At 38.8% G+C, this 15104-nt stretch overlaps 1 protein-coding gene across 3 annotated transcripts in view; it reads left to right on the top strand.

The window, feature by feature from the left end:
* LOC145463997 (uncharacterized) overlaps positions 1-15104 on the top strand; it is a 34008-nt gene that overhangs the window by 3769 nt on the left and 15135 nt on the right. For 2 of the 3 annotated variants that reach the window (XM_081447792.1, XM_081447793.1), the window contains one exon: positions 2272-2350. In XM_081447792.1, the coding sequence (XP_081303918.1) occupies positions 2274-2350 (77 nt within the window). In that variant the 5' untranslated portion in view covers positions 2272-2273. Of the gene's footprint in view, positions 1-2271; positions 2351-6783; positions 6840-15104 lie in introns of those variants that run through there. The other variant, XM_081447794.1, reaches the window with a different exon arrangement.

Here is a 15104-nt window from a genome sequence, read left to right as displayed (position 1 = left end):
ATTGTTGTTAACAAACGAGTTACCTCGTAGCCGCGGAATCACGCATAAACCTTTGATGAATTCCAAGCGTGGTTTTGTAAATCATCATTTTAAATGTAGCTCAATGCATTTTAATCGTCTTTCGCTTCTACGGGGCGTAATCTTAAGCTTTGTTAAGTCTTTTTAACAGAGAGATATTGCTTCATTTCATTTACATCGTTTCTTAAAATACCGCGCGGTGATTTGTTTTGGTTCTAATATCGCCCGGCACATGTGCTAACTCAATTAGAACATGAAGAAAATATTGAAATCACGTCAACCAGCCGCGTCAGCGGCGATCACGAATCCACCGAGGGAATATCGCTCTGATAATCGCGCTCTGTTTGTTTTAATATTCCATTTAAGTTAATAAGCTATATTTTTGTCTCCGGTTTGAATAGACATCATAAACGTCTTTGTTCAAATAATTACCTACTCACTTCATAATGAACCTTAATTCGCATGCTTAGTAGTTTTAGTGCTCAAAAGAACAATGTTTACTTTTGCTATAAAAAAAATGTTAACATCAGAGTTAATTTTGGTCGCCACCAACATTATCGGAAAGGTGAATACTGTACTCTAAAAAGACCTAAAAGACTTCAAATCAAAATGGCGGCTTAGGTCCCGGGCGAGGGTGAAATCTCCGGCAAATATTGAAAGAGACAGTACCATATCCGTCTAAACTGCCGCATCTGTTTTGTATTAACCGTCCTCTTCGCTGTAAAAATAATTTGTCGAAATCCCTGGCTGCTACTGATTAAGTAGGATTAGACAAAAAAAGCTGAGAATACAACTTAGCTCGTCTGTCTTTTTAAACCTTATTTCCGGCGATCGCGTCGGAGTCAACCCATTGTTCCGTATAGGGGGTGGCTGCTAGACTTTAAATACTGTAACACACACTAGAAAAACAGCAAATACAATTATATTAAAATAAATGAGCTAGAAATGAACTTAAACTTAGGAAATAGCAAGGTTTTTTTGCCAGCTTTGTTATAAGTTTGCATCTGGACAAAAAAAATGCAGAAAATGTTCCACCACTTACCACGAAGGAAATGCGATGACAACGCTGACAGCCTCTGGTTCAGTTCGTCTATTGTAGATTGAGTAGAAACACTGAAGAATGCTGTCCTTATCTAGTAACTGGATATTCACACAAGATCAAAACACATTTGCAGAAATACGATTTCTGTTGAGATTTGATAATGTTGCATATTTGTCCCAAAAGCTTTTCCAAATCTTCGTTATTAATCTGAAAAAAATTAGGAGTTTGAAGATTCGAAGCAGCATAAGCAGCTCAGCAGGTTAAAACGATATTCAAGACGAGGTGAATTTGTTTTAAAATGCGCATGTAAACCTTTCACCTTGCAGTAATTTTGCTTCAATTTGTTGCAATGATCTTATCGACATTTTCTGTCCTTTTGAAAAAGGCAAGATACTTCTTACTCTCAAGAACTTTCTTCAGTCAAAAGGCAAGGTCAAGTTCTGTTTATATTGTGTGTACACTCCCATCTAAGACTGCCTTAATCGATATAACGTGAAATGAATTCCTTGGCAGTATCCTTCTCTTGAGCTTTCCCAAGACACGTTTGTTGTTGTTGTTGTTGTTGCTGCCGTTGTTTGGAAATTATCAGAATTCCGGCTGAAAATTTCTGACTATTCGAAACTTCTACCTATTCACGTCCACCATCGTGGACAACGTTTAATACTGCGCATGCTTGATGAACCCAAAGGTTCACGCTTCTAGTGAGGTGGAACGAATGCTCAGAATATGTTAAGAGTTTTGCACATCCACGTAGCCTGTGAGCAGGCTCCCGCGTTTGGGTTGGGAGCGCGAGCGGCGAAGAGATATGCACGTGAGACGAGGCGAGCCAGCTCACGAAGCGCGCCGGCGAGTCTAGTAGTTTCTAAGCCCCCCCCCCCCCCCCACACACACACACCACACCACCCCCCTTCCCTTTCACGTCGTCCTTAAACTCGCTCACTCAGAAAACAGCGCTTGAGTGCAAAACCCTGACACTAGAGTCTTTACTAGGAAAGCGGTGTCAGTTTTCAAACGAGTAGCTCTGGGCACTGAAGGGGCCGATATCCGGACGGGGAAGAATGGAGCTCCTTTGACCCAGAAAGAATTTGTATTTCCAGACTGGTCAATGGTCGAACAGGCTTATTTTGTTATGTCATCCTAACCCTGGCTTTTGTTGTAGTAAATTGATTGCATTAGTTTTCAACCGTTCTGTTTTCTTACCTCGCACACAGCAATGGCGTCTGAGGAAGAAACGGAGAAAATGTCGGCGCAAATAACCAGCGAGGAAGGAAAGACTCCGCCTTCACCTGAGTAAGTGAATTAGAGCAATACTTTTATCGAAAATATAGAACATACCTATTCGTTTAATAGCTTAATTTAGAGTCTTGACTGATCATTAAGAAAGAAAAGTGCAAAGAATATGTATGGCTGTATTTGTGGGAAATTGGAGCGATTTTCGATTGACTGTAAATATTAAATGTGTTTTCTTTGGTCTGACGTTTTACAGTCGCTCTAATTCAACGTTCTCTAGCCAAGAAAAGTTGTTTTCCAGTCAACCAGTCACATGTAAGAGGCAAAACCAAAACCAATCGTGGCGCAGCGTTCGCGAGTTTTCCCGCGTTTAGCGCGAGAAGCATGTTTCCACTTCAATTTCTGATTGGTTCATTCTCTTTCTGCCTTGTTGTGATTGGACATGTGCAAAAGAGTGGTTTACTAACCTGTCTTTATCGAAAACCAAAGTTATGAGATCTGACCATCACGGCAAAGGGAGATGTCCCAAGGAACCAATCAGAAATCGAAGGAGAAACACGAAAACACTCCAAACGTGGGAGAACGACATAAGGCACTTAAGCAATTTGAAACCTTCCTAATTCATGGAACCCCAAAAGTGATAAGCAGCTTATTTCTCTTCATAATGTCAATGCATACGAAGCATGCAGGTAAGAAGAATTAAAGAGAGGATCACTTAAAGTGCACCTAACCCCCAAAATTTTTTTTCTCTAGAACGAATCTACTTATTATTTGAAATAGTTCTGCGAAAAAATTTTTGAATTCCGTTAAATCCTCGATTTTCTGTGCCACGACGAAATCTCGAAAATAGCTCCAAAACACCGCCATTTTGTTTCACGACCGAGTTTGAGGAGAATGGGTCCAGCGGCTCTTGTGACGTCTACCCAGGAAGGTTGGATATCTCATTTCCTCTCATCTCCTTCAGGATGGTGCAATACACATTCGAAAAGTGCGCAGAAACGCCTTCCAGAGGTGCTATCGGCTGTTGCAGCAATATTCCAGATTTAAAGAAAGGTATACTGTACAATTTACTGGCGATGATCGGCTAATGGTGCAATAAAGACGTAAACGATGGTTGATTTTGTCGAACCGAAACAAGCGAACTGAATCTGTGAGAACCATTGAAGAACTCTCACTGGAATTTGTTCCGCAGACTTTCGAACGCTGTTTTCATAAATTTTCTGCTTAAAGCTAACCAGCAATTTGTAGAAATACCACCGACAACCTATATCTTCCAATCCCGCAGTATTTATAACATAACCGGCAAAGTTGTGTGATCCGGTCATGATCAAGAAGCGTTATACTGATACGTAAATAGATCGCAACTGTACGCCGCTAACCAACACTTATTTCTCTTTCGATTTAGATGAAAGTCGAAGATTAATCCTCTAGAATTACATGATAACAAAATTGTTAGACTCACAGAGTTTTTCGAAGGTTTGGAAATCAGCAGTGTGACAAAGATTGTGTGCAATAGCGTCGAAAATATGACCGCGTAACATTATCTGCGGACCGCTTAGGGAACACATCCTTTTCGCTTATCCGACGAATTTCACTGCAAACTTTGAGAACAATTTACATTGGTTATTTGGAGTTACGACTTAAAACGTGTGACAATGTGAAATCGGTAATTGTATGAAATGTTTCCTTCCGCCTTGCTTCCCGCAGCTTCAAAAATACAGGTCCAAACAATACGATTTTCAATCGATCGAAGCCAGTGTTTTGGAGGTCATCAAGTCTCGAAAACTGCAACACGTACGTCGCTCTTATAAACATGAAGCATTCAACTGAAAGTAAAACACAAACTGGATTTAACAGAACCTTGACAAAATACATTCTCGGTAAGGACAAATGTAAACGGGCTATAAACACGCGTGGGAATCTTATATTTAGTTGACGAAATTACCATCCAAAGCAGTCCTTGAGGTTTCTTTCCTGCTGTTCGTTTGCCTGCTCCTCCACTTCGTATCTAGCTTTCCATTCCTAATATACAAGCAGCTCGTCCGCAAAGACGTCTTCCCCGTCGTCGCTTGAAATATTGCAAATTGCTCTCAAAGCTCTAAGCAGTGAGTTCACAGTTGTCGAACGTGCTCGATCGAAGTTTATTTCGGAGCCTTTCGAATCGAAACTTAACTCTGACTCCAGTGACGAAAAAGAAATGATTCTGAGACAAAACTTGGACGTTTTAGTCCCAAAATACATCGGAACGATTAGTTTTGCATTCTATTTTCTCGAGCAAATACAGTGAGTTGACTGAGGCGCTATTGTGTTTGGTTCCTGGGTAGACGTCATCAGGTACCGCCGCCCCAGACTCCCTAAAACGCGGTCGTGAAACACCTAATCGCGACTTTGAAAGGGCATAGAAAATCGAGGATTCAACCAAATTCAAAAATTTCTTCGCCCAAATGCTTCAAATAAAGTCTAGATTTGTTTTAGCGAAAAAAAAATTTGGGGGTTAGGTGCACTTTAAAGAGAAATTAACAGAAGATGAAAATAGATCTCCTAAATAGTTCTATACCACTTAGGAAAAGTTTTAATTTGAGATTGGCTCCACTATTGTGGACGTTTTGCTGCAGCTTTGTGGAAAGGGATTTATGTTCCACACGAGGGTACACGAGAATTTGAAATTCCCCAAGTTTACAAATTGATATCAAAACCATTTGTGTACAAGCGATAATCATGATGGCAACCCTTTACTTGGGTTTTCAACTGAGGGTCGTAAAGCCAAAACCAAAGTAATCACTCTCGCCAATCACAAAGAACACAGACAATCCACTGAACAAATTAAGGCACGAACTAGATACATGTAGCTGACGTGAGGCCCGGGAAAACGCGCGCGTGTGAGTAAGTCACGATTGGTTTTGGTTTTGGATCTGATTGGATAACAAAGTGGCGTGAGTTTTTTCAAGCCAATCGGGCGCTGGGCGTAGTAATGCAAAACCAAAGCAAATCCGAAATACTTTCTACACCCAAGTGAAAAACGCTCTAATGGCAGCAGTGCAATAGTATATAGCGATTTTTGACGAAACTTAACAATTGTCTTTACATTTCCGTTGATGTAAATAAGTCTCTTTTTAGCTTTTGACTTTTCGAAGTTATGTTATGACAGTGACAGACATGACAGTGTTCCTTTAAAATATTAACAGAGCTTCGCCGCTTACGTTCAAACATTCAGCCTAATATTTTTCTTGCTTATCTTCCGCAATCCGTCTCAATCTTCCTTTTTTACAATCTCGACACTTTTTTGGTTTATTTTTTTCGCTGTTGTGTTTGCATTTACTGTTGCTGAAGTGAACGTATGTACACACGCTAGCCATTGACTCACGACACATTACGTGCAGATAAGTTGGTTACAACAATACAGTCATCAACAACCGAATGAATGACTTGCATTCAGAAATCCAATTTCCTTTTTGCGCGGACATGTCTACACGTAGGTTGCTGTAACAACAGCTGTCATAAAAAACATCGAGAAACATACAAAGGATGCTAGTGAAAATATTGTGAAGGGATACGTTGCCTGTCAGCATGTATACACTATCAAGGCCAGTTACCCGACTCCAACTAAAATCATTCGAAGTTAAAATTTGTTCTCATTATTTCACGTTTACTGCGTTCTTAAGAATTTTATTGTCTGAGCACAAAGGAATTCTTTGTAGCCTTTAATTGCCATCCTCATTCCGGGACAATCAGAGCGCTATTTATTAAACCGATTTCTACCTCATGAGAGACCGTCAAATGCAGCGATGTCACTTCTTTAAATCGCTTCTTAGGTGTGAAACTTCTGCCTCTAACTGTCACGTAAAAACTCTGATCTTCGCAAGTTGATGGCAATATCCGAGTAAAAGAGTTAAAATGAAGACGTGTTCATGTAGATTAGAACAAAAGTCAATATTTATACTGGTTTTAGAAAGGTACATAATCATTTACCAAATGGTCAGATACTTTAAGCGACGGTTGGAGCCGGAATGTTTTTACTGCAGAAAAAAGACGCGCTTTACTTCAAAAGGTCGTTGTTTTCGGAAAAAGGCCTTTCTCACCGAAATTTAGTTCTAGCAATTTTAAGTTGTAATTACCAGAAGGACTCTACTTCTACGAGGTGAGACACTCTCGGAATTCTACGGTACACAGCTATGACTAAAAACAAACACTGTCAAAAATCTCTTTGTCAAACAACTCCAGAGCAGTAGTTTTCTGTCGATTTATTACATGTAATGACACGAATTCTAAAATGTTCAAAACAGAAACCTTTCAATTTACAGTTGAGAAATCCCTGACAAATCTGTTATTAGGAGTCGGCTTTTTTCCGAGCAAAAAGAGGACAGCCACGATTTTCGATTTTTGTCTTCGTGGGAAAAAGACTGGGTCCTAAGTTGCTATGTTTAGTTTGGACGCCAGCTTGTTGACCCATAGTGACCTTGTTACAAGGCAAAGAGAATATGCGCGAATTTTCCCACGACTCAGACGAGTTACTGACGACTCGAGGAAATTACTAAACGAAATGGAATGGGTAAGTGTGTTTAACCAGAGAAAGCCAAATCTTGCATATTGTAGATGAAACTGCTAAGAAAACAATCTATACAAGTAACTGAGGAATGATTTTTCTTGGCTGCCCAGGTGGCAAATTTGTAAACTTAATAACACGAGGCAAGAACTAAATTAATATCTTGTAGCAGGAAAGAGTATTTAACTTTGTTTCGCAACGCTCAGTGTTCGGTTTGTCTATCGACTTCCTCCACAACAGAAACAGTAAGTAAACGTTTACGAGTTATTCGACTCAGTTTAACTCTTCCCGGACTCTCAAAATTGATCAAAATCTAATGTTTCCTTACCATATGAATACATTGTCATGTATACAGTTAATGAGAATCTCGCGAATCATCAAATTGGAGATACTGCCTCGAAAGATAAGCAGATTCTTCGAAAAGAAATGTTTGGAACTCAGAAGGGGAATTAAGTGTGGGCTTGGCGGGAAAGGGGTTTAACAGGCAAGTTAACTTGCTACACAAATTGGATTTCTTTAAGTAATGGCATCAGCTCAACCCTGTTAATTTATGACCTGAATACACAAGTTCATTGTTATTCAGTTATTGTCTGTAATTGCAGTCTTATTCTGATAAATTTAATTCGTGTAAAGACCGCTTTTAACTTAAGTTACTAATACTTCTTTTTTAAACATGGCTTAATTAAATTACGTAATCCACAGTTGATTTTGCACCTTAAAATTGTTATTCAATTTGTGTAAGCTAATTTGCCAGACTTTGTACCACCCTTGGCGCTGACTGAATCCGTAACCTTTGTTATTTCGACGAACATTAAATCAAAATAAGTGTTAATTAAATAACGCAAAGCTTTGCCAACAAACAATGCGTGTTTATAATCGGATAGCTGTGAAGCTTTAGGCCAGTCCGTCACTGTCTGATGCAAAAGACTTTCAGTCTCCATTGCTACTATACATCTACACATAATATATAAAGTTTGTAATCAAATATCATTTTCTCCGCGCGTCATTGGTCAGGATACGTCACGTGACGAGACACGCGACGCCACTTTCGGTGCCTCAGCTCATTCGGAAATTAAAGACTAGTTTTGAACTGGAAATCGATCAAGCATTACCAGACGATTACAAACCTGAAAATTATTCCCTGAAGATTTTAAGGTGGCTTAAAGCAGTTTCCAGCAGTTAGATTTTGATAGGTCATTATTACCACTCTTTATCACTTGATGCTACAGTCATGGTATCAAAAAGACGCTTTGCTGCGTGTACCCAGGCAGTCGTTATACTGAGAAGCAATAGCTATATTGCAATTGAGCTAAATGTTCTGCATTTGAAGTTGTACGAAATTCAATCGAATTGATGTGCTTAAGCTATTCTACTTTTGATTGCATTTCTTGGAATCGATTAATAGCTTATTACTAGTTTGCAAGTCTTTAGGGTGTGAAATGAGTCATGGTCTTTATATCAACCTATAAACTTTTCAGTCTATTTTCCTTAGCCTTTGTCGTTGTTATTTGCGTTTCTCAAGCAAGCGAGACATTTTGAATTTCGTAGTTATAGCGATGCGTGACATAGACCTACAAACGCGGTTGTCGAAATCATATACTTATCTCGTGATTTTTAGCCCATTTAGAAGTTAAAGTATTAGGAAAAGTGCTTATGTAAATGCTTGTTTGTTCAGTACAGATAATCAGTCGCCTAGATAGCCAAAGTAAGTTCCAGATGTTTACAATATTTTCCGGCCGCAATGTAGGCGTACCGCGGAGGTACACCAACATGGCGGTTCCATGGTCTCTGTAAATTTGTGCAACATATTTCGACGAATATCTGAGCTTGGGAAAACGCACAGACCCAAAAATTCGAGGAGTGTCATCTTTATTAATCTCCTATAACATCACAATTTCTTGATTTTATCCACTAAATGGTTTTCGAATAAATTTTTTATTGCGTCAGGATTGCGTGACAGTGCAAACCAAGAATTGTTTTGCTGGGGTCACTGACATACATTAGTTTCTTTCAGCTTGAATGTACAATAATTCGCTACAAGAATTTCACTCTTGTTAAGACACATAACTCTGTTACAAGCAAATAACGAGAGAATATCGTTTAGTTCGAGATTTTATCTTTATTATACTTTACGAAGTTTCTCAGAGCATTTTACTTAGGTGTATTCGAACAGATGAATTTGTAAACAAATTCTCTAACCTTTCTGCTCTTGTTGCTCAGACGTTCTTGAGCTCGTGCTGGGATTCTGCTTGGTTCACGATCACGTCTAAAAATACGAAGACGCTTCTGAAGATGCTTTTTATCAAGTTAAAGAGTTGATAGCCCCGGTTGATGGCTCTTTTCACTCAAAATGTTCGCTCGTAAATTGATCTCTCGTAAGGCTTGCAGCGACCCGTTCCGAAAACGCTTAACTTCCTTTAGTGTTGGTCTACCTTGAACGGTGTGTTCGTTTGTGTGTGATTTCATCGCCCTAGAAATCATGGAATCCGTGCTAACTTTTCTCGACGACAACCTCTGTAAATTCCATGAGTTGTACGCATGCACAGGTGGCGCATGCGCTTTAGAGACCAGACGGCGATTTGTGACTGAACGCAGAAAAAAAAAGAGCCCAAATTTAAACCCAAGCCTCACTGCCTGGGTAAAAAACTGCCCAATCATTGGTGAACACGTTGTTATCACTTTCGTGACACAATAGGTTAACATAGCAACAGTATGACCTGCTAAAAACACCCTTTATTACAGCTTTAGAGGCTTATAATTCAAAAACGGCACGGTGAAATTTTTTTATTTTATCAAATTTTAATAAGCATGATAAGACGCAACTTTTGGCAGAGTTTTAAACAAATCTGTACGTACGGTTCAGAGCCACCTTAAATTTTCAAAACTTTAAGGTGGATCTGAACGCCAATGATTGGGGAGTTTTTTTGATACCATGATTGTAGCATCAAGTGATAAAGAGTGGTTATAACGACCCATCAAAATCTAAGTGCTGGAAAGTGTTTTGAGCCACCTCAAGCTTAGCTTTCCGATTCTGTGACAGATAGAGACAAAATTCGAGTTTTAATGAAAGATGTAGTGTTTTATGTCCCTGTTCCTTAAAAGATCATCTTTCCCTACGAAGAACCTGGTAGCAGGCTAAAGGTCATCTAATTGCAAAAAATTTCTATTTAGAGCTTTGCTTTGAAGAAAATGTTCACGTTTACAATTGATAAAAAAAAGTACGATATCACCACATAGACTTTCTCGTCAACTGAAGGAAAATGGTTACCAGCAGAAACACTTACATTGCTTGCAAAAAATTTCGGACACTTTTTATCTCATTTCGGAAATATTTCGGACAAAACTTTCGAACAGTTTGTGCCTTTTCCATGACCAAAGTTAAGCAGTTGTTATCATAGCAGTATCAAAACAACCATTTATTTAACGTAATTTCCAGCATTATAATGCATAAAATGTGCTTGTGTCTATTTCTACTGAAATTAAAGCCTGTTTCTGACTCGTCTGTCATTTTTTCAATTTTCGTTTTTAACTTTTTGCCTCTTTATTTTCCGAAGGCATATTTCTTTTTCATCACTTTCCAGACCTAGAAATTGAAAAAATAAATTCCATGACTTTTCGGGTTTTCCATGACCCGTACGAACCCTGTAATGGTATTCATAAATTTTCCCCATCTTTTCACTTGTATATATTCAATTGCTTTCATTTTATTTCCGTTTTCCTAAATGTTGTTGTTTTGCATGCTCTTTTTCCTCAAGTAGTTTTCTTCCTTTGTTGAACAATTCAGGCACACTATCTGGTACATTGAGGTATTTTCAAACTGAAAACTGGTTTCTTAACTTCCTCTTTCACTTTGACAGCTGAATTCTCCTATCAATCTTTTGCCTCTTTTCCTCCCCTTTTAGTATCATTCTTTCTCTTATTATTTTTTTTTCTGTCGTGAATTCTTCTTCTTTTTCCAAGTGTGAATTCCATCTTCTTCGCATTTTGTGAGGGATAATTTAGTTTATTGGAAGCTCCAGATGAGTGAATATCCACGAGTAAACTGCTGAACAATAACTGTATTGTGTCCATCGGTCCACCCATCACGTAATTGCTATTGGCAAGCACTTGTCTTGCGCACAAGACAAAAGAACAAAAAAAAAAAGCAATATTGCTTTATCGCTACTTTACACACAACGGAAACGTATATATTGGCAAGCAGATACAAAATAGTTTCCATTGACGCAGACACCACAACATATCAAAACCACTAAGCCCTTTGAATCGCTTGTAACGCTACGAAAACATCGAGAAGCGACCAATCTCGCGAGATTTGCATACGAGTTGCATCAACGACACCGAAGTTGTTTTAGCCCATGTTCGGAAATGAAATTTCGAAAACAAAACAGTAGAAGCACTTAGATCACTTACTTACTCAGTCGTGAATCGAACAATGTAAACTTGTCAAGAAAACGACATGCTCTATTAGCACTAATTAATAAGGCGACAGACGAAGTTCTACACGTCCTGCGTGTTGCAACCTTAAATAATTAACAGTATTTATTACATGGTGCTGGTCTCGCTACAAAACTGCAGGGTATCGGCTCGATCAGTGCTTCGAACTGGATAAGAAACCTCTTCGCTCGCTCAGGTAACACGATAGCTTTCCATTATGTTGAATACCTAGCTAAAGCGATCACTAAATTCCAGCACTAGAGCTTTATATCGACAGACGCAAACGTCTTTGGAACTCGGCCTGTTTCATGTGAAATTTTCCTCAAGTTTGCTCAAGTTTGCTCAACTCTTTAACCAGATTTTCGCTCCTTTAAGCGATTTAAATAATCCGGCCTTTATCCCTCTTTTATTACCCACTTTATTTGAGCGTCAACGTTAATCACAGTTACAATGTCGATTAAGTTTTCGAAACGTACTGAAATTTTCAACTTGTTTGTACATTCTCTCGCTCTGGAGTTGACAAAGTCGACTGAAAAGTTGTAAAGAAAACTTGGATAATGTGTTGTGTTTGCAAACACCGATAGATTAGCCCTAACTTTCGGACAAAATGACGATAATTTTGCCACTAACTACTTCACAAGGTCACCTAGCCGCTTAATAGCTGATCACGAATGGTCCGCTTTACTCTCCTTTCACTTCGGCAGAACTAGGATTACTAATTCAACTATATGAGCTGCGAAAGTACACAATTAATGTGCGCTTTTCACTCGCACAGTCGAGCGAAATTTCAACATCAGTTCGTTTAAATATTGTAAATAGAAACTCTCAACAATGTACTTGATACACGGTTTCTCCATATGTTAAGATGCAGCTCTCAACTGGTTTTAACCCAGATAATTACTAATCGTTTAACAATGAATCTCTAAAGCCTCCATTTTCGTAACAGTTGCTATTTTCATTAAGTTATAGCCTTAAGCGCTAGCTAAATTAACGTTGCTTTATGAGTGCGCGTTGCCGGAAAGCTTTATTATCAAACCGCAAGTTCATTACATGCCCAGTGATGTTGCTGCGATTCAAACTTTCATTACAGAAGATATCACGATATGTGATCGACCGTTTTAGTTAGTGGGTTCGCAGAAACGTTTCTTGTGACTTAGCCAGGCGTGAAAAAAACCGCGAAAACAATAGCCCACCGTTTATCATTTGTAATCCGAATAAAAACTTTCATCAACACAGTTTACACCAAAACATCCTTTGTGAAAATTAATTGTATAACTTATTAGCACTCACAGCGAAACCCACGCAAAATTACAGCATCACTTCACAACATTGTTAGTCAGTGTTAGATTTGTACTTATTTCTGTCTTTCGCCGACACACTTACGAGCGGTGTACTAATTACAGTAATTACTTCCTATGTCTTGTGTATAGTAGTAATATATTTCACACGAGTTTTAAACTTGGGCAAACACTTCCAACTAGACTAGAAAGCAAATAAGTGACTGTCTGCATGTGTTTAAGAGAAATGAACGCTGGTAATTAGAATAAATGTAAATCATGGATTTGACAAGGGACGGAAAGATCAAATCAATTAAACATATTTTAATATTGATAGCCTAGGTTCTGAACACGTATTGAAAAACTCTCATTAAACTGAAGGCGTTCTATTTTGAATCGTTTTCCACGTCTTAGAGATATAAGGACGAAGTATGTTTCAGTGCCCTGCCTTGAGTTAGTAGTCAAGATTTCACTTAGACCAAGTTACTTGAGTCAGGCTAACTTAATCGAGATCCAGTTATTGATACAATTGATGAGAGAAACTGGAATTTCGCACAGCTTTAAAAATAGTTCTTTCACGAGCTCCAATATGGCTTCCCACTTGAAAGCCGTCGCCATTTTTAGCTATTGACGGCAGACAGTCCAGTAACTTTAACTGATTCTGGCACCGCTTAAATCACGCAAGGGCCGGTCCACACTGCGCCAAAGAAATTTGGAAACAGAGTTTTCACTCTGAAAACGCATCAAATGTTTTCCGTCCACCCTACACTGGAGAAATTAAGAAACGCAACAATCGCCGGTCATTTTTGATTTGTGTTTGAGGAAAACTCGGGCAGAGAAATTACCTGATAACCGTGACGTCATCGTTTTCAAAAAGCTCCGTTTTCAAAATGTTTTCCGTCCACAGTAAAACGCAAAGTCGGCGTTTTCAAATTCCATCGGTTTGAAGTGCGTTTTCGGAAAGCTCCGTTTTCGTGACGGCTTAGCGTGGATGGTAGGCCTAACCGTAGAAATAAAGCTGCGTTTTCTAATTTCTCCGGCGTATTGTGGACGGTGCCTAAAAAAAGCCTGCCGCTTTTTGACCTCATCAGTATCGATCGACTATTTTATAGGGAGGAAGCTGACATCATTTAAGAATATCTGCCTTAATCCTTATCGCAAAATATCAAAAAGAGGTTTGCGCTGTACCGGTAATATTAACAAATAGTCATTTCTTTGCCACCCATGATTTTTGTCCATACCAACGCAGTTTGTGACGGATTGCAGGCTATAAGGTCCTATAACTATATCAGCGAGTGAAAACAAAGGTATGCTGAATACTTTCCTTATTATACACTAATTCACTGGCACAAAATTCATTGAAATGGATCAAAATGAATCATAATATGGACAAACTTAAAAACGCGAGGCCCGTGATTTAAATTTTTATTCGGAATCCTCGACAATTTTCAAATACAAGGAGTATTTCGGTCATTAATTTCATAATTGAGGGAAGATTTCCTGCATTTGTCTTTTGAGCAAATGCCCCTTGGCAGTTTAAACTGAGTTTCTTTAGAACTAAACCGGTGATTGTTTGATCGATCGCTTTGATTGCTGCTGGCTTTGGTTGTTGTTATGACTGACTGATTGACTGACTGACAAATGGTCTGACTGTCTCATTGCTTGAATGACTGACTGCTTGACTGACTGGCTGACCGACCGACCAAATCAATGAATTAATGAATGACACAACCACTGACTGACTTACTGTTTAACTGACTGACTGACTGACTGACGGACGGACGGACGGACGGACGGACGGACGGACAGACTGACCTACCGACCGACACTTGGTAGATTAAAGTTTTGTTAAAAGAGCTTTATCGCAATAAATTCTCATTTTTTTTCGAGTTTCAAAATTAGTTTTACATGGAGCGGACCCTAAAGACGTTATGAAAAAGCAAAAGAAACAAGGATTGTTAAAACCGAAAAAGATTGAAAGGGATAATAAAGAACAAACTTTAGCTAAAGCCATTTCTCGCATAAATTTTCTCGTCATAGGCATTTCAAAGGCGGCAACCTCACCGAGTAGATCACGGTATATTTGATTTAGCACGTCAGAGGCAAGAAACTGTGCCTATATCTCTACGTTATCTAGGATTACTTGCAAAACAAGATGCACATTCTTTATCATCTGCCTTATTATTAGATAAAACTGATCAAGCATTTCTCCGTCGCTCAAGCGAGGGACTGTTTCCCTTGGGAAGCCGGGCGATGATAATAATTCCAAATCAATTGTTTTGGTCAATGCGCTCATTGAATATACTTTGTTTTCTACTCAAACGCGTGGCATTCAAAGCCTAATTAGTTTATGATAATATGACATTGTTAACATCGCATTTCGGCGGCTTGTACAATTTTATAAACAACGCTGTTTCCGTACAATTCGGCTGAAAACAAACGAAGTCACTCACTTCTGCCATCTTTAAGCCAAAACGCCGTATCTAGCGAGAATGAATGTCTTGAGGAATAAGCGAACCAGGTTAGTTTTGATTTAATCTATTTGTTTTATGTTTTCTAA

Source organism: Orbicella franksi, chromosome 12, assembly GCF_964199315.1.
Source record: "Orbicella franksi chromosome 12, jaOrbFran1.1, whole genome shotgun sequence".
NCBI classification, from domain to species: domain Eukaryota; kingdom Metazoa; phylum Cnidaria; class Anthozoa; order Scleractinia; family Merulinidae; genus Orbicella; species Orbicella franksi.
The sequence above is the reverse complement of the archived record's forward strand: the minus strand, read 5'-3'. Positions and strand labels throughout refer to the sequence as shown.